At 46.2% G+C, this 27,146-nt stretch overlaps 1 protein-coding gene and 1 pseudogene across 1 annotated transcript; one reads left to right on the forward strand and one right to left on the reverse strand.

Moving 5' to 3' along the window:
• Positions 1 to 578: 578 nt before the first annotated feature.
• On the reverse strand, positions 579 to 24,718 carry LOC103304568 (serpin B6-like). The gene is made up of 7 exons (XM_008161426.3): positions 24,660 to 24,718; positions 14,126 to 14,300; positions 11,442 to 11,591; positions 6,896 to 7,013; positions 3,756 to 3,898; positions 1,299 to 1,454; positions 579 to 1,081 (listed from the first exon to the last, which is right to left on the reverse strand). The coding sequence occupies exons 2-7, from the start codon at positions 14,288 to 14,290 to the stop codon at positions 677 to 679; spliced, it is 1,137 nt and encodes a 378-aa protein (XP_008159648.1). The 5' UTR covers positions 14,291 to 14,300; positions 24,660 to 24,718; the 3' UTR covers positions 579 to 676.
• Positions 2,343 to 3,506, forward strand: LOC103304571 (voltage-dependent anion-selective channel protein 2-like; annotated as a pseudogene).
• Positions 24,719 to 27,146: the final 2,428 nt, after the last annotated feature.

The raw sequence follows: 27,146 nt of genomic DNA on the forward strand, positions 1-27,146 counted from the left end.
TAAAATAGAAAGTCGCCTGTATACTCATGAAACTGTCTTAAATTATATCATTGTGAACGGGCCTGTCTACCTCTGGCCCCTAGTAGCAATTTAGCTATTTCAGGGAAAGGCATGGCTGTGTATTTTATCAGGCATGTGACCACAGATCACGAATGCAAACTACAATAAGAGCAGAAACACGCGTGGGAAACGGGACTGGTTTCCCTGGAGGCTCCAATTAACTGCTCTCCCGGCTCCTGTGCTGGTTCTGGGGGACTCACAAGTTTTGGAATCGAACTCTCCCTGCTGAGGACCTGACACCTGCTTCCCACAGTTCCTCACAGTCTCTTTTTCACCTGATTATCACACTAATCGTGCCATGTGTGCAGAAGGGAGAGGCGCGCCGCCGATCCCATGTGCCCGGAGGAAAGCAGCTCTGCCAGCGTGAGCGCAGCTCTGGACCCAGAGTGGAGATGGGAGGACACGTCTCAGAGCCAGGACTGAGCCTGCCAGTGTGACCTCAGGCCCTCCCGAACGGCAATTTCAGGCCCTAGAAAACATTGACGCGTGGAACACAAATATACAAGGAGTTCTGAACATGGAACTTCAAAACTAGGCCCTTTATTTTGGGGTTCAGGCACACTGTGAAGTGTCAGAGGAGACAAGAGGAAGGCTACAGGCAGGGCCGACCATTGTCCTAAGGGGAGGAGAACCGGCCACAGAACAGAATCCCGTTGGTTTTGCTGTGCTGAATAAAGAAAAGGAAGGGGTGGTCAGCACAGAACCTCGGCGTGATTCTCACACATCGAAGCATCATGATGGCGCCGGTGGCAGCCGCAGCCTCCGTGCCTTCCTCGTTGACCTCCACAAAGGACTTGTGAATGACCTTGGACAGAAACAGGTCTCTCCCAGACGACATTCCTGAGAAGTCTGCCCTGTCCTGCTCAAAGGCATCGGTCATGCCCATAGAGTAAAGGACATCCTTCATGTCGTAATTCTCCTCCAGTTTGAACCTAGGGAGGAACACTTCCACCTCTTCTTCATCCATCATATCCGGCCTGGTCCACTCTAGGAATTTCTCATAGGTGAGCTGTTTTTCCACCTAGAAGAGGAGGGTTGAAGAGTTTAGGGTTAGAACAGTGCTGCCCAGTGGAACCTGGGCTGCGCTGTGAGTGCTCTCGGCTGCACGGTAGGAGATGGCAGTGATGGGAAGTTATGTAACATTAGAAACATTCCCTGGGCAATGCTCAGAACTGCTGCACAGAGAAGCAAATGTGACCCCCTTGCCTCCCAGCACAATCAGGGCTCAGCACTCTTACCGTTTCCAGGTCGACGTTTTCATCAGGAAGCATGATGATCATGTTCAGCTCTTTGTCAACGTAGGGCAGCACCAGGATTTTGGTGAATATTTCTCCGATGTAGGTCATATTAAAGGTAGATTTTTTAAACATCATTTGCACAGGCTTCTGCTCATTCTATAAAGAAAAAGGATAAACGTTAATCTGAAATAAGAACCAGTTTACACACTGGACAAATCAACAGAGCTGGCCGCTCTGGGCCCCCGGAGATACTTTGTTGGCCTCCAGAAGACCACAGCAGCCCCCTCTTTTGCCGGCTTGATTTCACTGCCTCAACCTCCAGACACGGGAATCCAGGGCTCAAATCCTACACTGCTTTTCCCCTGTTGATGTCATTCAGTCTTGTGAGTTTAACTAGGATTCCCAAACTTTTATTTCCACTGGGAACTCTCCCCTGCACACCAGACTAATGTATTTTACTGACTGCTTGACACCTGCATTTGGACATAAAGGAACTTCCAATGTCCCATGTCACACTGGGCTCCTCATATTCCCTTCCAAGTCTGTTCCATTTATAGTTTTCCCCACCTCAGCTGATATAGATGCCATTCATTCCACTGTCAAAAACCCTGGAGTACCCTTGATTCCTGTCTTTCACACCCCACCTCTGACTCATTAGCTAACCATTTGACGCTACTTTTAAAATATAACGCAAATCCAACTTGTACTTTCTACCTGCACTGCTACCAGCCTAGTGCTGCTCACTGGGATGACCTTAAGTGATTCCCTAAGGGCCCCTCCCCCTTGTGATTTTTTCACCCAGTGGCTAGAGGGATCTGGCAAATCAAATCATCAATCAGACCACATCACTCTTTGGCCGACCACCTTTGCGTGGCTCCCCCTCCACACCCAGGGACTGAAAACTGAAGTCCTGCTCCTTCACTTCGCCCTCCACCGGGGCAGCCGCAGCCCAACTCCGAGCGAGCAAAGCGGCCTCAGCTGCGAGCGGAGCGGTGGGACGGCCCCCCCAGGAGATCACTAGACCACTCTTCCAGCAGCCTCGCCATGGCGACCTATGGACAGAGCTGCGCATGGCCAATGTGTATTCCTCCATCATATGCTGACCTTGGCAAAGCTGCCAGAGATATTTTCAACAAAGGATTTGGTTTTGTGTTGGTGAAACTGGACGTGAAAACAAAGTCATGCAGTGGCGTGGAATTCTCAACATCTGGTTCATCTAATACAGACACTGGTAAAGTTACTGGGACTTTGGAGACCAAATATAAATGGTGTGAGTATGGTCTGACTGTCACAGAGAAATGGAACACTGATAACACCCTGGGAACAGAAATCGCAACTGAAGATTAGATTTGTCAAGGTTTGAAACTGACATTTGATACCACCTTTTCACCGAACACAGGAAAGAAAAGTGGTAAAATCAAGTCTTCTTGCAAGAGGGAATGTATAAACCTTGGATGTGGTGTTGACTTTGATTTTGCTGGACCTGCAATCCATGGTTCAGCTGTCTTTGGTTACGAAGGCTGGCTTGCTGGATACCAGATGACCTTTGGCAGTGCCAAATCAAAGCTTACAAGGAATAACTTTGCAGTGGGCTATAGGAATGGGGACTTCCAGCCACACTAATGTCAATGATGGGAGAGAATTTGGAGGCTCAATTTATCAGGAAGTATGTGAAGATCGTGACACTTCAGTAAACCTTGCTTGGACTTCGGGTACCGACTGCACTCGCTTTGGTATTGCAGCTAAATATCAGTTGGATCCCACTGCTTCCATTTCTGCAAAAGTCAACAACTCTAGTTTAATTGGAGTGGGCTACCCTCAGACTCTGAGGCCTGGTGTGAAGCTTACACTGTCTGCTCTGGTAGATGGGAAGAGCATTGATGCTGGTGGCCAAACTGGGGCGTGCCCTGGAGTTGGGAGGCTTAATCCAGCTGAAAGCAACCTCTGGGAATGGATATCAGAAGATTTGGCCTTAATATATTTTCAGTGTGACCAGCAGGCTTTTTTCCCTCCAAGAAGGTGATCAAAACAGGATGAGCTAAATAAGAGCTGTGTTTTAAATATGTATGTAGACAGTTGCTTGTTAGCTGGTTTCTAGTTGAATTGGTTATCTAGTTACCAATGCGGCAGTCCTGCAGTCACCTATACGTTATTTAATGTATTTAACTGTTAAATGCGCTATCCACCCATAATGAAATAGACCTTTATGAAAACTGTAAAAAAAAAAAAAAAAGAAGGAAAACTGAAGTCCTTAAAGCAACCTGCAATAGTGACAAGAGCTTGTCCCCCATGCCCTCCGCTCGATCTCCCTGCACTCAACAGCTAGAGCCACAGGGGCCCCTTGCTGGGTCTGTGGGCAAACCAGGCCCAGGGAGCATGCCCCCAAGACCTGAAAGCACGCCCCCTGGACACAGGGACAGGTTCCAAGAGCCTCCTTTGTTATTGCAAAATAGTCACCTTGCTGACTTTAAATGGTCTCTCCTGGGTTTGGTGCTTGCTAAACTGGCTGTCCCAGCTTCCTTTGAAGTAGATGGCATTCACGAGAACCAGAGGAGTACCTGGATTAACTGAATTTGGGGACAGCAACTCTGTAATTTTACCTGAAAAGAAGAATTAAAGAACCAGTTAGCTACGAGTGTCCTGGGGTTTGGTAATATTCAGATAGGGCCATCTCCCTGTGTAGACAAGCACACAGATGAAGGAATTTACTGTTCCCCAAATATAACCATGGAAAGGGATCCTGGTCCTTAAAACAACAGCAGCAAAAACAAACAAACAAACAAACAACAAACAAACTTTAAAAATACCATCACAAATAAAACACATAAAATGAACAAAGTCATATGTGCAGGATGAATTCATCACAAGTGAGACAGGAGGCAGGCTGGTGCGAAGAAAGGTGAGAGTTTGTAACCAGTGTAAGGAGCAGTTTAAGTGAAGAACCACAGGTGTGTGAGGGCACCACTACGCATCCTGTAGGATACTCCATGGGGCAGGTGCCACGCTGAGCAGGAAGACAGAGATCCAAGTTCTCTTCATACTATTTGTGAAAAGAAAGACTATATTCATATTAACAACCAAAACTCAAGTGTGGATTGTTCTGGAAGAGGTGTAGCGCATACTTAGAGACATCAGAGATATGAGGATAAGAACAGGAAAACACTAGAGAAAATGGTCATCTTACCTAATAATAGACAAACATGTAAATTGACTGTACCCGCCCCCCCCCCCGCTACGCCTACTGCCAATCAGAGTGATTATGCAAATTAACCCAACAAAGATGGAGGTTAATTTGCATACATAGGCACCCAGCGGCCTAGGTCCCAGGGACATTCTCGGCACCCAGGTCACTCCAAGGTAGGCCCCGCATGGGCCTGAGCAGCCTGGGAAGGGCCTGAGCAAGGGGGCTCCTGGGCAGGGCCAAGCCTGTGATAGGAGCCCAGGGGGCCCCTGCCCAGGCCTAAAACCTGGGCCAGAGGCTTTAGGCCTGGGCAGGGGCAGAGCCAGCCATCAGAGGGAGCCAGTGATTGGCAGGGAGCCGGTGATCAGAGGGAGAGGGAGCCAGCGATCAGAGGGAGAGGGAGAGGGAGCCAGCAGTCGGAGGGAGAGGGAGCCAGCGGTCAGAGGGAGAGGGAGAGGGAGCCAGCGATTAGAGGAAGCCAGGAATTGGAGTGAGGGAGGGAGGCCTGCCCAGGCCTACAGCCTAGGCCATTGGCTTTAAGCCTAGGCAGGGTTGGAGCCCGTGATTGGAGGGAGCTGGAGGGCCCCGCCCAGCCTGGAGACTTTAGGCCTGGGCACGGGCAAAGCTGGCTATCCATGTGAACTAGAGGAAACTCCTTTTCTGACTGCTCATTGGCTAAGCTCCCTGTATGCCACTGGTAATATTCTTAGTAACTTGGGTAATAAGAATCCAAAAAGGTGATCTAAGGTTTTTCCACCACACTCCTGAGAAAAAAAACAAAGGTCTGCTTCTAGAGGGCTAAGAAATGTCATATCCTGCCCTAGCCAGTTTTTCTCAGTGGTTAGAGCTTCTGCCTGACGACTACAGGGTCTGGGTTCAATTCTGATCAAGGGCATGTACCTAGGTTACAGGCTCCTCCCTAGGTCAGGGCTCATGCAGGAGGCAACCAATCAAAGTGTTCCTCTCACTTTGATGTTTCTCTCTGTCTCTCCCTTTCTCTTCCACATTCTCTAAAAATCAATGAAAACATATTCTCAGGTGAGGATAAAAAAAGAAAATAAAGAAAGAAATGTCATATCCTACGAAAGACTCATCTTGATAATGCCTAAAGAAAGTTGTCATTTTTTCATGGTGAAGGGACTGGAGTCCGTGTTGATGAAAACACCTTGGTGGCTGCGGTGACTGGCAGTGGCTGCAGCAGCAGGGTGATGGGGCTGTACCTTCCCCTGATCAGCCGGGTCGCCTCCCGCAAATGGAGGCCAGACTGCGGCTTTGGTCTGCTCCCAATGGGGAGCAGGCCTAAGCCATCAGTAGGACATCTCCTGAGGGCTCCCAGTATGTGAGAGGGGGCATGCTGGGCTGAGGGACTCCACCCCAGTGCATGAATTTCGTGCACCGGGCCCCTAGTATATTGATAATATTTCAGAAGTGGATTTTAAAAGTTTACTCTTATTTTGAGAAGAAAACATTTGTTTACATTTGATGTTCTTGTGAAGAAACTGATGGTAATATCGATTAGAATCCTATCTAATAAAAGAGTAATATGCAAATTGACCTTCACTCCAACACACAAGATGGCTGCCCCCATGTGGTCAAAGATGGCCGCCCCCATTTGGACACAAAATGGCCACTACTAGATGGCTGGCAGGGGAGGGCAGTTGTGGGTGATCAGGCCAGCAGGGGAGAGTAGTTGGGAGAGACCAGGCCTGCAAGGGAGGGCAGTTGGGGACAATCAGGCCTGTAGGGGAGGAGAGTTAGTGGTGACCAGGCTGGCAGAGGAGGGCAGTTGGGGGGACCATGCCTGCAGGGGAGGGCAGTTGAGGGGGACCAGGCCTGCAGGGAAGGGCAGTTGGGGGCAACCATGCCTGCAGGGGAGGGCAGTTGAGGGGGACCAGGCCTGCAGGGAAGGGCAGTTGGGGGGACCATGCCTGCAGGGGAGGGCAGTTGAGGGGGACCAGGCCTACAGGGAAGGGCAGTTGGGGGCAACCAGGCCTGCAGGGGAGGGCAGTTGGGGGGAACTAGGCCAGAAGGGGAGAACAGTTAGGGGCAACCCGGCTGGCAAGGGAGGGCAGTTAGGGGCAATTGGGCTGGCAGGGGAGCAGTTAGGCATTGATCAGGCTGGCAGGGGAGTGGTTAGGGGGTGATCAGGCTGGCAGGCAGAAACGGTTAGGGGCAATCAGGCAGGCAGGCAGGCGAGCGGTTGGGAGCCAGCAGTCCTGGATTGTGAGAGGGATGTCCGACTGGCCGTTTAGATGGGATCGGGCCTAAACGGGCAGTTGGACATCCCTCACGGGGCCCCAGACTGGAGATGGTGCAGGCTGGGCTGAAGGACACCTTCCCCCCCCCCCCCCCCATGCATGAATTTCATGCACTGGGCCTCTAGTACTAATAAAATAGAATAACAATGTATTTTCACCTTCTGTCTTGTTAGCTACCCAGGTGTTGATATGTTTTCTAGCCTCCTCTGCAGCTTTGAAGAAGTCAAGCTCTTCCATCTCCGCTTGGTAGAATTTGAGGCAGGACTCTTTGAAAGACTGGGAGAGACAACAACACAATTGCATGGCCACAAAAACAACACCACCAGCTTACTTCCTAACTGTGACAAAAAAAAAAAAATAGATAATTTCATGATATGTAATAAGAGGAATAAGAAATATAAGGAATAAAAATACTGAGGTGCACTTGCTGGTTTGGCTCAGTGGATGGAGCATCAGCCTGTGGACTGAAGGATCTTAGGTTCGATTCGGTAAAGGGCACATGCCCAGGCTTGATGCCCAGGCAGGAGGCAGCTGATCAATGACTCTCTCTCATCATTGATATTTCTATCTCTCCCTGTCCCTTCCTCTCTGAAATCAGTAAAATATATATCTTTTTTAAATTTAAAAATATTGAGGAATAAATAAATAATATGAGAAATAAGTAAATAAGAAATTAACCTGAAATTTAATTTCTCAATTTTCACCTACATTTGATATTCAGGCCATAACAGTGGTCTGAATATCAAGTAAACACCATAAATTGCTAGATCCTTAAGGGATTAGCTGTGCTCCAGTGAAATAAATAGAAAGACACTAGATGCAGAAACGATAGTGTCACTCCAAGGCCACTGCATTTGCTAAGGGACATCCTGCCCACAGCAAGAGCCACAGCTCTCTCTACATTTCAGAACCAGGGCCTATCGTTCCATATAATGAGGAGAAAATGTGCAATTCTACACAACCACTCCCAGCACAACTTTAGAAATGTTCCAAATCTAAGCCACAGGTGACTCCTGAGCACTTGAAATATGGCTACTTCTGCTAAGTAACTGAATATTTAACTGTATTTCACTTTAATTAATTAGACTGAAATTTAAATAGCTACATTTGTCTAGTGGCTACCATTTTGGATGGATTGTTCTAGAGCATAAGCAACTCCTCCAAAAAGTTTAAACTATATTTTGTTAATATAGTTTATGAAATGATAATATTAATGAACACCTACAGTATGCCAAATAAAAGTAGACAATTTGATGGAAAACAAATATACTAGAACAACTAATTCGTTGACAGTGTACTATGGAATTGTTTCCCAAACATTTTTTTTTAACAGTTTGCAGATAATACTTAATTCCACTTTTCAGTTTTGTTTTTATATTACAGGATTTCACATTTCTCCTTCCACATGGCATAAGAGAAGCACTGAGGCACAACAGCTTAGACCACAAGCCCCATGACTAGCTGCGCACCCTTAAAAAAGCCGCTTCGTCTCCCCTAAGCCTCCTTAACCTACCCTGTAAACGAGGAGACAGCAGTGCCTGTGTCTCAGAGGGTCACCGAGGACCAGATGAATTATCATTAGTACTGTTTTATGTAATATCCTATTCTTTTTTTTTTTTTTTTAATATATTTTATTGATTTTTTTACAGAGAGGAAGGGAGAGGGACAGAGAGCTAGAAACATCGATGAGAGAGAATCATCGACCAGCTGCCTCCTGCACACCCCCTACCAGGGATGTGCCCGCAACCAAGGTACATGCCCTTGACCGGAATCGAACCCGGGACCTTTCAGTCCGCAGACCGACGCTCTATCCATTGAGCCAAACCGGTTTCGGCTAATATCCTATTCTTAGCACGTTGTAGACACTGTATTAAATGATCTAGATATATTTCATTTAATATTCACGTAATTCATGCTTTAACAATTTTACTGCTCTGTTGTTTTTAATTTTCCAATTACAGTTGCCATTCAATATTACATTAGTTTCAGGTGTCCATCATAATATTTAGACATTTATATAGCTTACAAAGTGATTCCTCCATAAGTCTACTACCCATCTGACATCATACATAGTTATTACAGTATTACTATGTTCCCTATGCTATACTTTACATCCCTGTGACTATTTTGTAACTACCAATTTATATTTCTTAATCCCTTCAACTATTTCACCCATCCTCCAACCCCCACACATCTGGTGATCATTACTTTGTTCTCTGTATCTATGTGTTTATTTCTGTTTGTTTGTTCATTTACTATTTTTTTTAGATTCCATATATATGTGTAATCATATGGTATCTGTCTTTCTGTCTGACTTCTTTCACTTAGCATTATACCCTCTAAGCTCCATTCATGTTGTCTCAAATGGCAAGGTTTCATTCTGTTTTTTCTTTTCTTTTTTTATGGCTGAGCAATATTACATAGTATATATGTACCACCTCTTCTTTATTCACTCATCTATAGATGGACACTTGGATTGCTTCCAAATCTTGGCTATTGTAAATAATGCTGCAATGAACATAGGGGAGCATATATCTTTTCAAATTAGTGTTCTGAATTCCTTCAGATAAATACACAGAAGTAGAATTGTTTGGTCATATGGTAGTTTTATGTTTAAATTTTTAAACAGTAACCTTCATACTGTGTCCCATAGTGACTGCACCAATTTAGAAGCCCACCAACAGTTCACAAGTGTGGAGAGCAGCTACAGAGTTTGGACAGGTTCAAGCCTTGGACTAATGAGAGTGCACTGTCCTCTCATGGCAAAGCCATGTGCAGGTCCCAGCTTGGAGGGCAAAGCCCTCCCAGCACAATTATAGCCAAAGGCTATAGTTGTAAGCTTGACCTTATGGTCCGAACCTGTGGAGTGATGTAGGCTGCGGGAGGTGCAGCAAGTGCTGCCAAAACAAAGCTTGATAGAGTTCTCAGGTGCATTTAATTAAGAACATTGTAAACATCTTGACCACACCTTTGTTTGCCTCCTGGGATCTGACTATAAAATAAAGACTCAGCTTGCAGGCTGTGGCACTGTCTCTCCATCCAAGAACAGTGTCCCATCTGACCCCAACTGTATTCTCTTATCTGTCTTCTTTAATCCTTTACTGCCCCTCCTCAGGTTCAACCCTGGCCATGCTGGACATGGTTCACACAAGGATTCCTTTTTCTCCACATCCTCACCAACACTTGTTTGTGGATTTATTGATGAGAGCCATTCTGACAGATGTGAGGTGATATCTTACTGTGGTTTTAATTTTCATTTCCCTGATGATTACTGATGTTGAGCATGTTTTCATATGTCTATTGGTCATCTGTATGTCCTCTTTGGAGAAATGTCTATTCAAGCCCTCTGTCCATTTTTAATTAGATTGTTTTTTGTTTTGATTTGTGTGGGTATGCAAGAGGCAGTTGATCGATGTTTCTCTCTCATCGATGTTTCTAACTCTCTATCCCTCTCCTTCCTCTCTGTAAAAAATCAATAATATATATATATGAAACAAATTACAAAAAAAAAAAAAGATGTTATGATGATGTTATATAGGGGAAAACCCCACAAAACAAATTTCTACATGTATGGGGGTATACACTTCAAATTTCTAAAAGCTCTTACAGTGGGGAGGGAGCAATGGGTTGTAGAAAAGAAACTGCAAGGGCTCTTTCTTTGCCTCCTTTAGTATCCATATATATAAAAGACTAATATGCTAAGTGTCCGACCATTCGACCAGTTGCTATGATGCACACTGACCACTAGTGGGCAGATACCCCGACCAGTAGGTTAGCTTGCTGCTGAGTCCGGCCGATTGGGACTGGGTGAGATGGGCCGGACACTCCCTGGAGCCCTCCCGCAGCCCCTCCCCGGCCTGAACATGCTCTGGTGGGGTCCCTCGGCCTGGGCTGAACTCTCTTGCAATCCGGGACCCCTCAGGGATATCAGAGAGCCAGTTTAGGCCCGATCCCGCAGGCCAGGCTGAGTGACCCCACCAGTGTACGACTATATTCACTTGAGTGGTTTTTAAAACATGGAAAGCATTATAGATAAAGAGAACCAATATACTTAGACAAATAAGCACTTAAAACAAATATTCTGGCCCTTGCTGGTTTGGCTCAGTGGATAGAGCCTTGACCTGCAGACTGAAGGGTCCCAGGTTCGATTCCAGTCAAGGGCACATGCCCGGATTGCGGGCTCGATTCGATCCCCAGTAGAGGGCATGCAGGAGGCAGTTGATCAGTGATTCTCTCTCATCACTGATGTTTCTATCTCTCCCTTCCTCTCTCTGAAATCAATAAAAATATAATTTTAGAAAATTCTGTGTTGGAAAAAACAATAAAAATATTTATATGTGTAAAAATTAAACATGCCTCACACTGCACAAAAAAATTACCAATATGTTGAAAAAAAAAGATTAGAAATATTCATTTTTATAATTTCTTTGTTTTGGCCAATTCATCTTAAATTGTACTATGCTTCATGTTAGCTTTTTTTTTTATGGTAAGTCACTTAAGCTTCGTATTTGGACAGTAGTTGTTATAAGGCCTATTTTACAGAGTATAAAACTGATTGAGAGTTAAAGGAAGTGTGAGAGGTGAGTAGACCTGAGCTCATGCTCGCCTGTGTGAATTTATAGCCCACAAGTTTTCTGCTGTACCACATGACCCCTCCCCACTGTGGTCTTCACTTCCTTAGTGAAAACAGCAATTATGACTTACCAAGTTGAAATCAAAGGACTTTTCTCCGAAGAGCCTGTTGGCAGCTCTAAGCAAGTACTGCGTGCCAGCCCTGTTAACCTCGGCGAGGAGCGTCTGGAAGCCCTGGTGGACATCTGCACTTCCGCCACCACTTTTACTGAAATAAAGTGCCTGAAATAGAACACAGAATAAAAATGTACAACTTCAGTATGCTTTGACTTCAGGAAACTGGATAAAACACTCAACTCTGCCTAAGAACTGTACAGGTCCTCACTATAGACTAAAAGAATAGTCACCCAACTAAAGACAAAAGTATCTTGAAAGTCACTCTTCCCTCTAACACATCCTGCAAGGAGTCAGAGCCCTCCCTGCCTGCACTGGCAGGAGCAGCAATGCCCTTTGCAGACCCAGCTTCTGGGTGCTCCACCCTTGTTGTCTGCCTGAAAATGAGGCTGTCAGCCTGGCCGCAATTCTCAGTGAAGACAGGCCACTCCTAATATCAAAAGTTGCAGCCTCTCCCCAGTCCTTGGATCCAGGCTGGCCCTGTGATTGTTCTGACCAACAGAGCACAGGAGAAGGGACACTGGGCCTTCGAAGGCCTGCAGCTCCACATTTGCTCTCTTGGATCCCAGCCGCCATGGTGTAAGGATATCTAAGCTGTCCTGTGGCAGACACATGGAAAGCCTGGGAGAGCAACACCTCAGGGGGAGAGCTACTTGTCAAATGGCAACCATGGCCAGCTGACACCATGGAGTCAGCCCACAAAATCTGAAAAATAATCAACCATTGTTATTTCCAATCACTAAGTTTGGGATGGTTTGTTTTGCAGCAGTAGAAAATCCACACTGTAATCTAGACATAAAGTTATGCCATAACAAAAATCTAATATGTGTATAGCACTTGCTTTGAACTTAGGCAGCTGTCAGAGGCTGGATGGAAGGAAGAAAGGAGACTGTGAGCAAAGGCTGGAAGGACAGTGAAGAAATTCTTACTGGAGGCTGGAGAAAAGGAGCTCATGGCATGGACTGGCAGAACTGGACAGACTGTCATCTACAATGATGGGAAAAGTTAGACATTTTGCTAGTGAACCCCGGATTTGGTTTGGGAGAAGTCCAGAAAGAACGTGGCTCCTTTCAGTTCCCCGGGAACATAAAGGTAAGCTAAAGATCGCTTCATTTTCAAGCAAAATCTAAAGGAAGTATTTCCAACCTAGGATTTGTGGGGTAGAAAATAAAAATGTTTCTTATTCCCAGCCTCTCCAGTGGGCAAGTGATTCTAAAAGTACAAGTAAGATATGACCTCAGGGCAATTGTAAATTCAAGGGCCAGGCCTCAAGGGCAGAATAAAGTTCATTTTGTTAACACCTTAGAAAGATTAAGTGCCACACAGACCTTCCTGCTAGGCAGAGAAGCCCCTGAGCATCTTCAGGACACTGTCCCCCAGCACAGAGTCCTGCCTCAAACAGGCACCCAGCACGTGCTTTTGTTCAAGGAGGCAGATTTAGGTCGATATATACAATATCCCACCACTGTTTATAACAACACCTGCCGACACCTTTTCTTCCAGCTTCCAGAACTATGAGGAAATGAATTTCTGTTGCTTCAAACACTTAGTGTGTGGTACTTGTTATGGTAGCTGTAGCAGATTGAGACACTGCCCTACAACGTGTGAAGGGTGTGTCCACTGCAGATATCCCACCCTGTGTCACCACTGTATATTAGGGGGTGAGGGGGCAATAATTTGTCTTTAGTTCACAAAGCTCTGCACCCAGGAACCACACCAAAGAGCCTCAATAGCCTTGTTCTTCCTAGACTTCAAACCCGAACCGGGCCCATGATGAAATCAGACTCCGGGGCAGTGGGAGGGGTGAGTGTACTTTTCCTATGGGAGGGCTGAGAACCATTAGGAGCCAGCGGGCAGATTGTGGCAATCAGGGAGGGACCCCGATGAGCTAATGCCTTAGTCTTTAGGCCCTGCACACCACTCTGGAGGCAGACTCTGGGACTGGCTTCAGTTATGGGGCATCAGGATGTGTGACAGAGCAGAGGCTTGAAAAGCACTTGTCCTCCTGGAAGCTTGGAACTGTGCTATGAAGAAGTCCAGGCCAGGCCACCCTGCCAAAGAGAGGCCATGTGGGAGGCCAGGCCAAGGCAGCACGCAGAGGAGGCCACCTGCATGGAGGAGGCCTGAGGCCTACACCAGTGACACAGCCCCGCCAAGTGGAACAGGATCACCGTTCAGTCCACCCAGAGCAAATCTTCACCTTAAGCTCTAAGTTTTTTCGGGGTAGTCACTCAACAACAAAGAACTGAAACACCATTGAAAAATTGTACACTTAAATAAGAAAATTAAAATAAAAATGTTTAACAATTGAGAAGTAGTTGACAATACCCGAAGACTACTGTGAGACTCAACCTGACCTTGTGGCTTTATGTCTCCTCACAAAGTCCTGCACAAACCACTACCAGGGGTTGGCGAAATGGATTGCTTTCCCAAGTAGAGGGTGCCACTCATCCCTAACAGGTCAGAGGCACTCGCCCCAGGGCATATGCCCAGGGCTGACACATCCTTCCCTGGCAGCATTCCACCCACAGCCCTGCCACACTGACAGAGAGCCAGTACTTTGGGATATGAAAGGTGGAAGACCAGCTAACTAACAAATTAATAGTATTTCCTATTCCCCAGAAATGGCGTCAAGCACGTACCTGGACCATCTGGGCCGCGGTGTCTCCACTTGCCCCCATGAGGACCATGGCCAGGGCAGAGGAGATGCTGAAGGGCGAGAAAAACACGTTTTTCGATTTGTCTTCACCCAGCTTTTTCAAAAGGTTTATGGCAAAAGTGCCATTTGCTTCGGAAAGAGTATCCATGATGGCGAGTCTGAAACGATGGACTTAACGTCAGTATCACAAAAACTAGGCTTACAGTTGACTGCATTTCACGCTGTTAACAGTGACCACTGACACTCTGGTTCAGTCAGCAAACAGGTGCCCATAAAAAACTCTATTCCTTTGGGGGAACCTCAAAGTTACATTGTGTTTCTAATTTTAAGTGAAAAAACACTGAAGTTGTGCTTATAATAGGATCCTGTTTTGTGGGGGGAAAGCAGGAGGACTTCAATCTATACACACGTCCGTGAGCCCAGAGAAGGTGTGGACGGTACACTCAACCTCTTACCTAGTTACTTCCTGGGAGAGACATTAGGAAAGGAGTTATTGGCTTTTGGTTCCATTTCTGCATTGTTCGGTGTGTTGTATGAACTTATATGTATCCTCTATAATAACAGGCTAATATGAAAATCGACCGAAAGGTAGAATGACTGATCACTATGACATGCACTGGCCACTAGGGGGCAGATGCTCAATGCAGGAGATGCCCCCTGGTGGTCAGTGTGCTCCCACAGGCTGGCGAGCACGGCTGTGGTGGGAGCCTCTCCCACCTCTGGGGCAGCGCTAAGGATGTCCAACATCCCCCGAGGGTTCCTGGACTGCGAGAGGGCACAGGCAGGGCTGAGGGACCCCTCTGACGTGCACGGGGCCTCTAGTTACTTTATAATTTAAAATTCATTCATAATGATACCATGTTATTAAGAACAGAAAAGTAGCAAAGGGAAGGCCAAATATTATAGGCATGTCATTGGGCAGCTTCACCGGGAAGTTAAAGCTTTCCATTCCCCAGGGGTCCAATGGAGGAGAGATAGACACATGCCCAGTAACGTAGAGGTGACATGGGGAAGGTACTTGTCTGTCAGTCACACTTGGGAACAGAGGTCATTGGCCAGAATGGGAATGGCCACTGTAAGTGGAGGAAGATTTGGAATACTTAATTTCCTGAACAAAGAAACTTCCTCTCTTATACCCTTGGTTGCTCTTGGTGTGTTGCACTTGACTCCAGGCTTACCAAGCTCTCCCACCCCTGCTCCCTGGCATTTGTCTACATGGCCCACACCCATGTGAACCCCCAAACACAATGTCTAATGGACCATAACTAGCCGGATGCTGAACTGGACCTGGCTACAACATGGAACGGAAAGTCTGGACACTGGCTTTGCTTTTCACTTCTTCTATGACTGAAATGGGACTTTGGAAACACAGAAATATAATCCCATACAAATAAAAATCACTCATCCTCCCGTGTGAGTCTCAGAAAAATCTTTTTCTTGAGATATTGTACGGACTCCACTCCCAGCACTCAGTGGGGAAAGGGAAATCCCAATTTCCCCAATAACAAATACAATCACAAGTTACATAAGAAAATAGGGTTGAATGTTTTTTAGTTATTTTTTTTGTTTATTGGATTTTGCTTTTTAAAAATAAGTTTTTGTTTTAGAGAGAGAGGAAGGGAGAGGGATAGAGAGATAGAAACATCAATCGGCTGCTTCCTGCATGCCCCACACTGGGGTTTGAGCCACCACCTGGGCATGTGCCCTGACTGGGAATCGAACAAAGGACATCTTGGTTCATGGGTCGATGCTCAACCACTGAGCCACACCTGCCAGGCTGGTTGAATGTTTTAATAATGTAGAAGAGAAGACTCCATTTCAGAGATGTAGTAAGCCATTGTGAAAGGACTGACATTAACTATAGAGAAAAGGGGTGGGAGAAACTGAAGGGGGCCAGCTCCGGGAAAGGCACAGAGACAGAAAGGAAAGGAAGTGTTATTCCCGTGAATGAGCTGTGGGCAGCAGACTGGAAAGTTGGCTCAGTTGCTTAGAGGTTTGTCCAGATATACCAAGTTTGTGGGTTCGACTACCATTCAGGACTCATACAAGAAGCAACCAATGAACGCATAAGTAAGTGGACCAACAAATCGATGTTTCTCTCTATTTTTTTTTTAATCATCACCAGCCGATATTTTCTCCATTGATTTTTTTAGACATAGTGGGAGGGAAGGAGAGGGTGAGAGAGAGAGATAAATATCGATGTGAGAGAGACACATTAATTGGTTGCCTTCCACATGCACCCTGACTGGGGCCAGGGATCGAACCCGCAACTGAGGTGCATGCCCTTGACCAGGAACCAAACCTTCGAACCTTCAGTTCGCAGGCTGACACTCTAACCACTGAACTACCCAGTCAGGGCTTTCTCTCTTTCCCTTCCCCTTTCTATAATAATAAATAACAAGTGGAGGCTCCTAAGGTCAAGATAGTGGAGGTTCCTGGGGAGAGATGGGGCCTGGCTATTCTCTTTTGGATAATCTCAGAAATAGCCACCTGGAAATTAACCCTAAATTCCAACAGATACATAGGAAAATGAGCAGTCTTTTGTCAGAGCTGGCCACAGCTATTAATAGGCCCGCTATTCTGTCTCTCTCACTCTACGACTGCTGTCATTTTAATTTAGAATATTTCAAAATTTTTCTTGTCACAAGCTAAGGAACAGGCTCAACTTGGGGCCGATGCCCTGTCTTTGGACTGCTGCCCTAAAGCCATTACTTGAGGAAGGGCCTGAGGAGTGTGTTGGGAGGAGCCAGGTGAGGACAGAGGCGGTGAAGGGCCCAGGCAGTCCAGAGTTGCAGGTGCAGCAGAGCAGGCCAGGGAGGAGGGGCTCTGTGGGGAGCAGCTCAAGTTAAAACACTGACCCAGCTCATATTTCCCAGTCAGAGGTTGAGGAAATTACTCATCTGAGCAGTGGGTGGGGCCCGACAGACCAGGAGAGAGGAAGGCTAGAGCAGCTGTTTCCAGGAGTGGAGGGTGAAGGCAGGAGACATCTGGCCGAAAGGCCTGTGGAGGTTGCAGAATCAGCATTTCTTCCCAGCAGGCCTTGCTGGTTACAACTGTGGGCACTGAATATGGCCCCAAAGCTGTGAAGGGAACCAGAGTTTTGCCATCCAGAAGCTGCCTTTTGGGATATTGATTTTAAGTTGGTTATTAATAAACAAAAGACTCCAAAAAAAAAACCACCAAAAAAACCTTTGACCTCCACCTTTTCTGCCTAAGAGATTCAGATGGAAAGGCTGTGTCAAGAAGGAAAATCAGGGTGTTCACCTCAGCCTAATCTGAATTAAATATGATGTATAGAAAGGCACCAAGCAGGGGCCTGGAAGCTAGATCACCCCAGAGTCCAACTGAGGCAAAAAATTGCCTACCATGTGTGTTCTCTTCCTCAACTGCCTGTAAATTCTCACATCTGATATCTAAGATCTCATCCCCTCTTATTCCCTTTGTCCAAAATGACATATATACCAAATTTTGCCCCATTTTGGAAGTTCCATGCCTATGTGAATTCCCCATGAGTATGTATTAAAACTTTGATTTTCTCCTGCTAATTTGTCTTTGTTAACTTGATTATTCGCCCAGCCAGAAGAACTTAGAAGGTGGGAGGAAAGTATTACATTTTTTAGCTCCTAGGTGAATTGAGAAAGGACAGAGTTTTAGGGCCCTGTGCATATTAGGTTTGTTGCAAGTTCAACCAGCCAAGGAAAGACCCCACAGGTCCCCTCATTACCCCATCCAAGACAATTACCATCCACACACTTTCACCACTAGGAATTTCACTAAATTGTACTGGTGAAAATACTGTTAGCATAAGCAGCTAAGAGTTCACAAAAGAGAAGAGAGCTAGACTGGCTAGGCCCAACAGAGTCTAGAAGTTACACTTAATCAGGCTTAAATCTGGAAGTCACAGTTTCAGACACCCCAGCAGATAGCCAAATCTCTGCCAAGGGGAAACACCCCTCCTGCTTTTCAATATCCCCAGGGGTCAACTGGCCTAGTAGCAGAGACTGCCAAGGGGGAGGAATAAAACAGCGAAGGAAATTCCTTTACCAGATATGAGCACAGTAGAGGCCAAGATGGTGAAGCAGATCTTTGGGGCATGTGCAGTGGGAGCCAAAATGGTGACACAGAAGGGTGGAGTCTAGTCTGGGAAAAGGATCCGAGGAGATGAGGGCCGGGAACCCCAGAGGATCCAGGAAAGAGGACTGGTTGGAGGGAGGGCCCAACACAAGCCGGAGAAATCCAGGAAGTATATTGAATAGTTTGCAAGCAAGCCTACTCATTCCCGAAAACCAAGAAAATCTATGGAGCATTATAAGGACTCTCAGAGCAGCTGCTACTAGAGCCTGCCCCAAGGGGGCATTATTTCCCTTCAACCCAATAAAGCTTGGCACTAGCTTAAACTTCTCCCTTTGAAAGTCCTTTCTCGCACACCACAAGAAACCATTTTTACTGGCAACAATACTAAGCACAAAAACAACTATTAGGTATTTCATAAGCTACAGGGAAAAAACACACCTTTAAGTGCCCCCAAACAGAGAACCACTTTAGATTTTGTCACATTCACAATAGGATATTAATGGAGATATTAATGTTTTAATATCATATTAGTATCAAAGAAATACATAAAATTAATTTTAAAAGAAAATATAAAACTAGAAATACAATTTCAAAATATTTTCTATGTAAATTAAATTAGGAAGAAAAGTACATGTAAGCATAATTTTTTTAAAATATATTTTAATGAGTTTTTACAGAGAGGAAGAGAGAGGGATAGAGAGCTAGAAACATCGATCAGCTGCCTCTTGCACACCCCCTACTGGGGATGTACCCGCAACCAAGGTACATGCCCTTGACCGGAATCGAACCTGGGACCTTTCAGTCCGCAGGCCGACGCTCTATCCACTGAGCCAAACCGGTTTCGGCACATAATTTATAGACAGAAAGTGGATGGAAATACTGTATACCAAATGTTTCTGATTTATGAGTAAATTTTCAAGTTTTTTATATTTTCCTGCATGTTCACATTTTGTACAACATTCCTAATTCTTTTTAGATGATTGGTTGATATTTCTTTTTACAAAATTATATACATATACTTAGTTTAAAAATCAGTGCCCACCGCCCAGCCAGTGCGGCTCAGTTGTTTGTGCGTAGTTCCATGCACCAGGAGGTGGCAGGTTTGATTCCTAGTCGGACACGTGCCCGAGTTGTGGGCTCGATCCCCAGTAGGGAGCGTGCAGCCGATAGATGATTCTCTCTCATCATTGATGTTTCTATCCCTCTCTCCCTCTTCCTTCCTCTCTGAAATCAATGAAAATGTATTTAAAAAACAACATTTTCAAAAACAAAACACAGTGCCTATATCAATATTACAAGAACAGTTTGTCTTATTAATTGCCCCTGCCCTTCTCCCATTCGAGATTCTCTTTATAACTCAGAATGCATTTCCTTTCTTTCACTTAACACTGATTTTCCTTATTTTAAATTTGTCTCTCCCCAGTTAAATGTTTCTCTCACATGGATGTTTCTTTCTGTCTTTCCTTCTCTCTTCTACTTTCCCTAAAAATCAATGAAAAAATATCCTCAGGTGAAGATTAACAAAAACTAAAAAATAAAAAGAAATAAATTATTTTTTCTTAAAAATGTAAGTACTGGATACATATATTAATAGATAAAACTTTTTAATGCTTTAAACTAAACACAAATCTCACCAAACCTGTTTAATTTTTCAGACTTTAGGATAGTTTGTATAACTACTGTGCTTATTAGCCTAGGAAACTGGAATAACCAAACTTTTTACATAGCAAACATGGGTGGATCACCACACAGCATTTCCTGAAACATAAAATTCTTTGGTGCCTTTTTAAAGCATTATCTTATTCCCCTCATCTGAACTTATTAATAGACCCATGGCTTTTTATAAATAATTCAATTAGCTGATTTTTTTTTTTTCCACCTTGATTCTCAAATGGTCACAACTGGGCTGGTGGGGTTCTCTTTAATTTGTTACTTTATCTTGAGATGTAGCGATCTCAAACATCCTTGCATTACAGCCACAGCAAGGTCTTACACATCCATTTTGAATTTTTTTCCAGTCCAAAGACACAAGGTATCAAGAAACTCCTGGGTTTCTTTTAATAGAGGGGTTGTAAAGTACAAGACCTGAATCCTCAAGGAACCTAAGTGTTTTGGTGCTGTCATTGGGCCACACCAGTGACAAAGCTGGAGAGTTTCCTTTTCAACTACCTAATATATCATGCTGTCAAGAGGGACCAAAGTTTTACCACCCCAAAATATGCCTTTTGGGATATTGATTTTTAAGCTGCTTATGGCTGGCTCAGTTGGTTAGAGTGTCGGCCCATGAGCCAAAAGGTTCAATTTCTGGTTAAGGCACACACCTGGGTTGTGGATGTGATCCACAGTGGGCGCACGTACAGGAGGCAACCAATGGATGTTTCTCTCATACATCAGCGTTTTTTTCTCTCTCCTCCTTCTCCTCTCTCTAAAATTAGTAAAACATATCCTTGGGTTGAGAATTAAAAAAAAAAGAAAGAAATGACTCAGAAAGAACTTCTGAACCTTGCCCTTTCACCTATATGTAGGAATTCAGATACAAAAACCCGCTTAAAGAAAAGGACCATCACCTTAGCACCACATGATAAACCAAAGGAAGAAATCCATAAAGCCTGTTTGTTGGGACTCCCCCTGTGCTCCATTGTTTCTGGGTGGCCCAGCAAGAATTTGCTTACCACAGATTTGCTCTTTCTCATTCATTCATTCATTCATTTTTTTTAAATCCTCACTGGAGGATATTTTTTCCATTGATCTTTTTTAGAGAGAGGGGAGAGGAGAGAGGAGGGAGAGAAAAACATCGATGTGAGAGAGACACATTGATGGGTTGCCTCCCAATGCACCCAACTGGGATAGAGTCTGCAACTAAGGTACCGGGAATCAAACCCTAGACGAGGGGTTCCCAACGGGGGGCACACGCCCCACAGGGGGGCAATTTGATTTTTAAGGGGGGCAATTTGAGAGTTATTAACAGTGAAAATTTTGTGTTTCTTATGGTTCTAGGAGCCTCATATACAGTATATAAATATATATTATGACATATTTATGCATTTCAGTTCTCTTATGTTTTGAAACTTTATTTGCTATCTTTTCATATCACTTCATATTATTATTTTTTTAACACTTTCTTAGTGATTTCTTCCTCAGTACTTCAACTGTCCTTTTGTTCTTTTTTCTTCTCTTTCATGGATGCCGTGTTCTTTGGAAGCTTGTTTAGACCAAGTCAATGGCCTTTTAGGCTTCCTCCACGTGAATAGGAGTTCACTTTTGAATAAGAATTATATGTCACAGGAAGGCTTAGGTGAGGCCTGGCCAAAAAAAGGTTGGGAACCACATCCCTAGACCATTCGGTCTGCAGGCCAAAGCTCTAATCACTGAGCAAACTGGCCAGAGCTCTCACCTATCTTTAAATTGCCTGCTTTCCCTGGGAAATCACAGACTCTGGCCTTTATCCAGATGGCATATAAACCTCAACTGCCTAATACATCCTCAGGTCTTACATAAAGTACTTTAAAAACTTTTATTCACAAGCATAAAAACTGGGTATTAAGGTTTTATTAATGAGCAATTTTATATATGTATGTGCATGTCCTCGGTACTTCAACTATATATAAACAAGTCTAACAAATCTATCCTAGCACCATTTTTCCCTATAGCACCACTCGTGACTTTGAGCAGTTTATGTTCATAATTGATTTTATTCAACTGATCAAGTCTTAATAATTTTTTAAAGGTGTTACTAATTGTGCTTCTTGCCTTCTTGGATTAAGCATGCCTCAGTGTCCCACAAAATTGAACCATTCAAAGACTGGTTTAATGGAGACCTGCGCTCCTATTTTGTCCTTTTGTTTTCTGTGTGTGCGTGTGTGTGTGTGTGTGTGTGTGTGTGTGTGTGTGTGTAACTTCTCTGAGCAGCAGTAATCTGTTAATAGAGGATGATTCCTTCTATGTCTATGTTTACTATAAACATTAAATAAATAAACTAATTCCTAACACAATGGGTAGTAAATAAACAGTGGGTAAATTACACATTATTTTCTTTCTTCTGATGTCTAGGTTTAATCTCAGGTCCAGCAAACTTGGGAATGCAAGGTATGTGATCATCTGGGGGTCACACAATATATGTTTGATGTGATATAGGGTTTTCTGAGTATAAACCAGTAATTTTCAACCTTTCTCATCTCATGGCACACATAACTAATTACTAAAATTCTGCAACATCAAAAAATGTTACAAAAAATATGGGTATAATTTTGATTTACAAAAAATAACAATAATAGTAATTGTTAGGTCTGATCAAATAATTCAATCGATACCCCTCCCCTGGGAACTGACCTTCAGGCCACTTCACAATGGACATTTCACTTGCTTAGACCACATTCCACTTGCTAAGACCATTCTCTCTCCCCTCCGGAGTTTCCCAGAATCCGCACCTGCACAGAGAATTCTCCACCCAGAAAAGCCTGGCTATAGGCCTTTAAAAACCTGGCTCACAGTCCCTGGGGGCTGGTGCCATTTTGGGGCTCAGCCCATCTGGTTTTCCAGATGACCCAATAAATTCATAATTCTTCACCCCCTTTGGCCTCGTGCATTCCTCCTACGGTGACCCTAACAGTAATTACCTACCCTCTTTGCTCCAAAGTCACCTTTTATTTATTTATTTATTTTTTTAATATATTTTATTGATTTTTTACAGAGAGGAAGGGAGAGGGATAGAGAGCTAGAAACATCGATGAGAGAGAAACATTGACCAGCTGCCTCCTGCACACCCCCTACCGGGGATGTGCCCACAACCAAGGTACATGCCCCTGACCGGAATCAAACCTGGGACCTTTCAGTCCGCAGGCCGACGCTCTATCCACTGAGCCAAACCGGTTTCGGCTAAAGTCACCTTTTAAAAAATCAGGTGCCTATATTTGTATATAGAGATTTGTAATACCAATAATTCACCAATCAGATGCAACCCTATTATGCGACATGACCAATAAGATGCAACTCTATTATATGACCTATATATATTTATGGTTCAAGACAGGGTATTCATGCCACAAGGCTATTGTTGTGTTGGCAGTTGTCATTTTTTTAATTTGACATTCTAAGGGAAAAGAGGTCAATACCCCTGACTAATATTTTTGAAAAATTCTTGGGGCACGCTGGTTGAAAATTGCTGGTATAAACAGACAGCAATGTTGATTTCATTCATTCTTATTGCACTCTACTGTTACTAGCTAGAGTTAACTCTAATAAACTGAATTGTAATAAATTCCTTGGATTGGGATTGGCCTCATATAATTGTAAATACTTGGTCTACTGGCCCCAAGTATGACTACAATTGCACCCTTTTCTCTCTGTGCTGGCATAAAGTGAAGGAAGTAATTACTCACTAGTCAGGAAATACTGGGACACACCCCATAATACTGATAACAGCCCAACTCTTGTTATCACAGTACACAGTACCTAGCCCAGCAAGACAACACTGCAGGATGTTAATCCAAAGGGTACTTTTCAATCCTCATCTCACCACGTAAATCCTAAACCACACGGGGGAGGAGCAGGCGGCCCTGACTCACATCCCTGTCATCAGGTACAACGGGGCCCAGGAGGCACAGTCCCAGCGCGGACCCAGCTTCCCCCACAGCAACCGAGTATTCCCGGCGCCTCTGAATTTAACTTGCTGGACTTCTCCTTTCCAAAGCTGAGCTTGTGCAGAGGGGCCGGAGCGGGAAGAAAGAGGCTTAAGTGTTCATTACTTCTAGCCCCACAGCCCCAAGTATGATGAAAAGTTTCCCCACGTCCTCTTAGCCCTGAAGACACCAAATCAGTAATATTTTGCCCGCAGTGATTTTAATAAAAGGCAGAGAAGTGACAAGATCCGGAATGGTCCCCACTTTTCTCTGCGCAGGCCTGAGTGACCTCACAGGGCAAGCCACACCCGGCGGGCGAGGCCAGGCCGGGGCGCCGGGGAGGGAGCGGCGCCTCTGGCTTCGACCCCTCGGCTTCTCTGCGCGCCCCACCCCCACGCCCGCCTCCTCCAACCTGCTTCGCCCCGTCCCCACCCTCCGGGTTCCCAACGACCCGCGCCCCGCAGGAAGCGTCCTCCGCGCGGGCGGGGTCACCTGTGGTCGAGGGGCGGGCGGGGTAACTTGCGGCCCCGGGCGAGGGGGGCGGTGGGCGCGGTGCGCAGGCGTCACCTGTGGTCCGGGGCCCCCGGGCAGCAGCCGGCGAGGCTCCGCGCGGTCCCCATGCCCGCCGGCCGCCTCCCCTGCGGCGGTGCTGGGCGTCCCGATGGGAACGACACTCCGCCTCCAGGGCCCGGCGGCCGCGCACCGCTCACCCGTGGAGTCACCGTCCGCGGCCGCCGCGGGGCTCGCAGAGGGAACCCGAGCCGCAAGCTCCCCACCCCCGTGCCAGGACCGCCCGCGCGCGGCGCCCTCCCCGACTCCGCTCACCGGCCTCCCGCGGGTTCTCTCCGCAGTGTGGGCGCCTGGGGAGCGGAGCAGCGGCTGGGAGCGCCAGGGCCGCCGGGCCTCAAATAGCGGCGGCGCCGGGAGGGGGGCGGAGTCGCGCGGCGAGTCAGCGCGAAGTCCGCAGCGGGAGCGGGCGGCCCAACCCGGTCGGGGCCGGAGGTGACAGGGTAGCACAGGTGCCGGGAGCCGCACCCAGCAGCTCCGCCTGCGGGAGGGGCCGCGTGTCCTTCTGCTCTGGGTGTAGTCACCTCGCCCGCTGAGCCACCGGAGACCATCATCAAAGCAAGTCCCGACTCTCCCGAGGATTTCCACCCGGAGACCACAGTGCGAGACCCACCAGCATGTCGTCGTGGCTTTGCAGAAACTAACTCATGCCCTCGGTGACCAGAAAAGTGCCGGCTCCTCCCACACAGACTTAAGTTTTGACAGCGCAGAACAAGTTTAAAAGGAGCAAACCTCGCCCGACGTTGTGGTGCATTCAAGGACTCCCGCACTCCTCTGGCCTGTGAATTAGCTTCCAGGGGACGGAAATATTATACAAATGCTATGAAATCCTGACTTGTCCTTGAGTCTCATTATTTTGGGGCTCCTATAGTTTGAAATTAAATTCGGTTTGGTCTTGTTAAGCTGTTGGGGACAAAAAGGAGCCACATACTAGACTGACAACCTCAGGGGAGGCCTGCCTGGCAGCCATACAAACTCAGAAACCTAAAATCACCACAAAGAATGGTCTGAAATGAAAACTTTATATGGTGGGTAGTCATGTCCTAGGCCCATATCTTCCCTGACAAAGGTTAATCTTTACCTTGAATTTCATGTAACCAACTCAAGTCTTCTCTTTTGATTGTAATCCTACCTAATAAAAAGTAATATGCAAACTGACTGCACCTTTGCTACGCCAAAGCCACGCCCACCAGCCAATCAGAGTGAGTGTGCAAATTAACCCAACCAAGATGGCAGTTAATTTGCATACATAGGAGCCCTGAGTGGACCCCCTGCAACGGATCGCAGGGAGCTGGGTGTCCACTCCGGCACCAGGCTGAAAGTCTCCACCAGAGGCTTTGGCTTGGTATACGAGCGGACCCCCTCCGATTGATTGCAGGGAGCTGGGTGTCTGCTTCGGCCTGGTGCTGGAGCAGACCCCCTGCAATCGATCCAATCGATTGCAGGGAGCTGGGGGTTGCTTCGGCTTGGTGCAAGAGCGGACAGGGAGCTGGGGGTCTGGATCAATCGCCTGGGCAGGGAGCTGGGGGTTGCTTTGGCCTGGTACAAGAGCGGAACCCCTGTGATTGATCGCAGGGAGCTGGGGGTCCGCTCCTGCCCAAGAGGCTTTCGGTCTGGGCAGGCCTGGGCAGGGGCTGAGCCGGTGATCAGAGGGAGCTGGAGGGGCCTGCCCAGGCCTAAAGCTTCAGCTAGAGGCTTTAGGCCTGGGCAGGGCCCAGCCCTCGATTGGTGTGAACTATAGAGGAAACACCTTTTATGACTGCACATTGGCTAAGCTTCCTGTATGCCACTGGTAATATTCTTAGTAACTTGGGTAATAAGAATCCAAAAAGGTGATCTAGGGTTTTTCCACCACACTTCTGGAGAAAAAAATGAAGGTCCGCTGCTGGAGGGCTAAGAAATGTCATATCCTGCCCTAGCCAGTTTGACTCAGTGGATAATGCCTCGACCTGCAGACAGCAGGGTCTGGGTTCGATTCTGATCAAGGGCATGTACCTAGGTTGCAGGCTCCTTCCTGGCTGGGGCCCAGATCAGGGCTCATGCAGGAGGCAACCAATCAAAGTGTTCCTCTCACTTTGATGTTTCTCTCTGTCTTTCCCTTTCTCTTCCACATTCTCTAAAAGTCAATGGAAACATATCCTCAGGTGAGGATAAAAAATAAATAAAGAAATGCATATCCTATGAAAGACACATCTTGAAAATGTGGTGAAGGGACTGGAGTCCGTGTTGATGAAAACACCTTGGTGGCTGCGGTGACTGGCAGTGGCTGCAGCAGTGGGGTGATGGGGCTGGTGCCTTCCCCTGATCAGCCTGGTTGCCTCCCACAAAGGGAGGCCAGACTGCTGCTTAGGCCCGCTCCCCTTGGGGCACAGGCCTAAGCCGTCAGTAGGACAACCCCTAAGGGCTCCCAGTATGTGAGAGGGGGAAGGTTGGGCTGAGGGACCCCTGACCCCCAGTGCACGAATTTTGTGCACTGGGCCCCTAGTGTATAAAATAAGGGGCAAAACTGCCATTCTCTGGACCATTGTCTCAGTCCCTTGAGATTTTGCTTCCAGGCAATTACTGACAGTTTGGCTGACAGAAATTCTTTACAGGTTTGAATGTTTCTTACTTTGACATTTACTTGATGTAGTTGGCAGAATTCCAAAGAAGCTCACCCAGGAGGGAGATTAAAGGCTTCTGAAATTTTGGCTACTTGAATTTTGTTTATACTTTTAGCTATGTTACCCAGTCCAGAACACTGGG

The sequence above is a fragment of the Eptesicus fuscus genome, chromosome 9 (assembly GCF_027574615.1).
Source record: "Eptesicus fuscus isolate TK198812 chromosome 9, DD_ASM_mEF_20220401, whole genome shotgun sequence".
Lineage (NCBI taxonomy): Eukaryota > Metazoa > Chordata > Mammalia > Chiroptera > Vespertilionidae > Eptesicus > Eptesicus fuscus.

Coding starts and splice junctions, on each gene's coding strand:
- LOC103304568 (XM_008161426.3), bottom strand. CDS start 14,290: ATGGATACTCTTTCCGAAGCAAATGGCACTTTTGCCATAAACCTTTTG. Junction 3,899..6,895: donor GGTAGCTAACAAGACAGAAG/GTGAAAATACAT, acceptor TCTTCTTTTCAG/GTAAAATTACAGAGTTGCTG. Junction 1,455..3,755: donor GACCATTTAAAGTCAGCAAG/GTGACTATTTTG, acceptor TTTTCTTTATAG/AATGAGCAGAAGCCTGTGCA.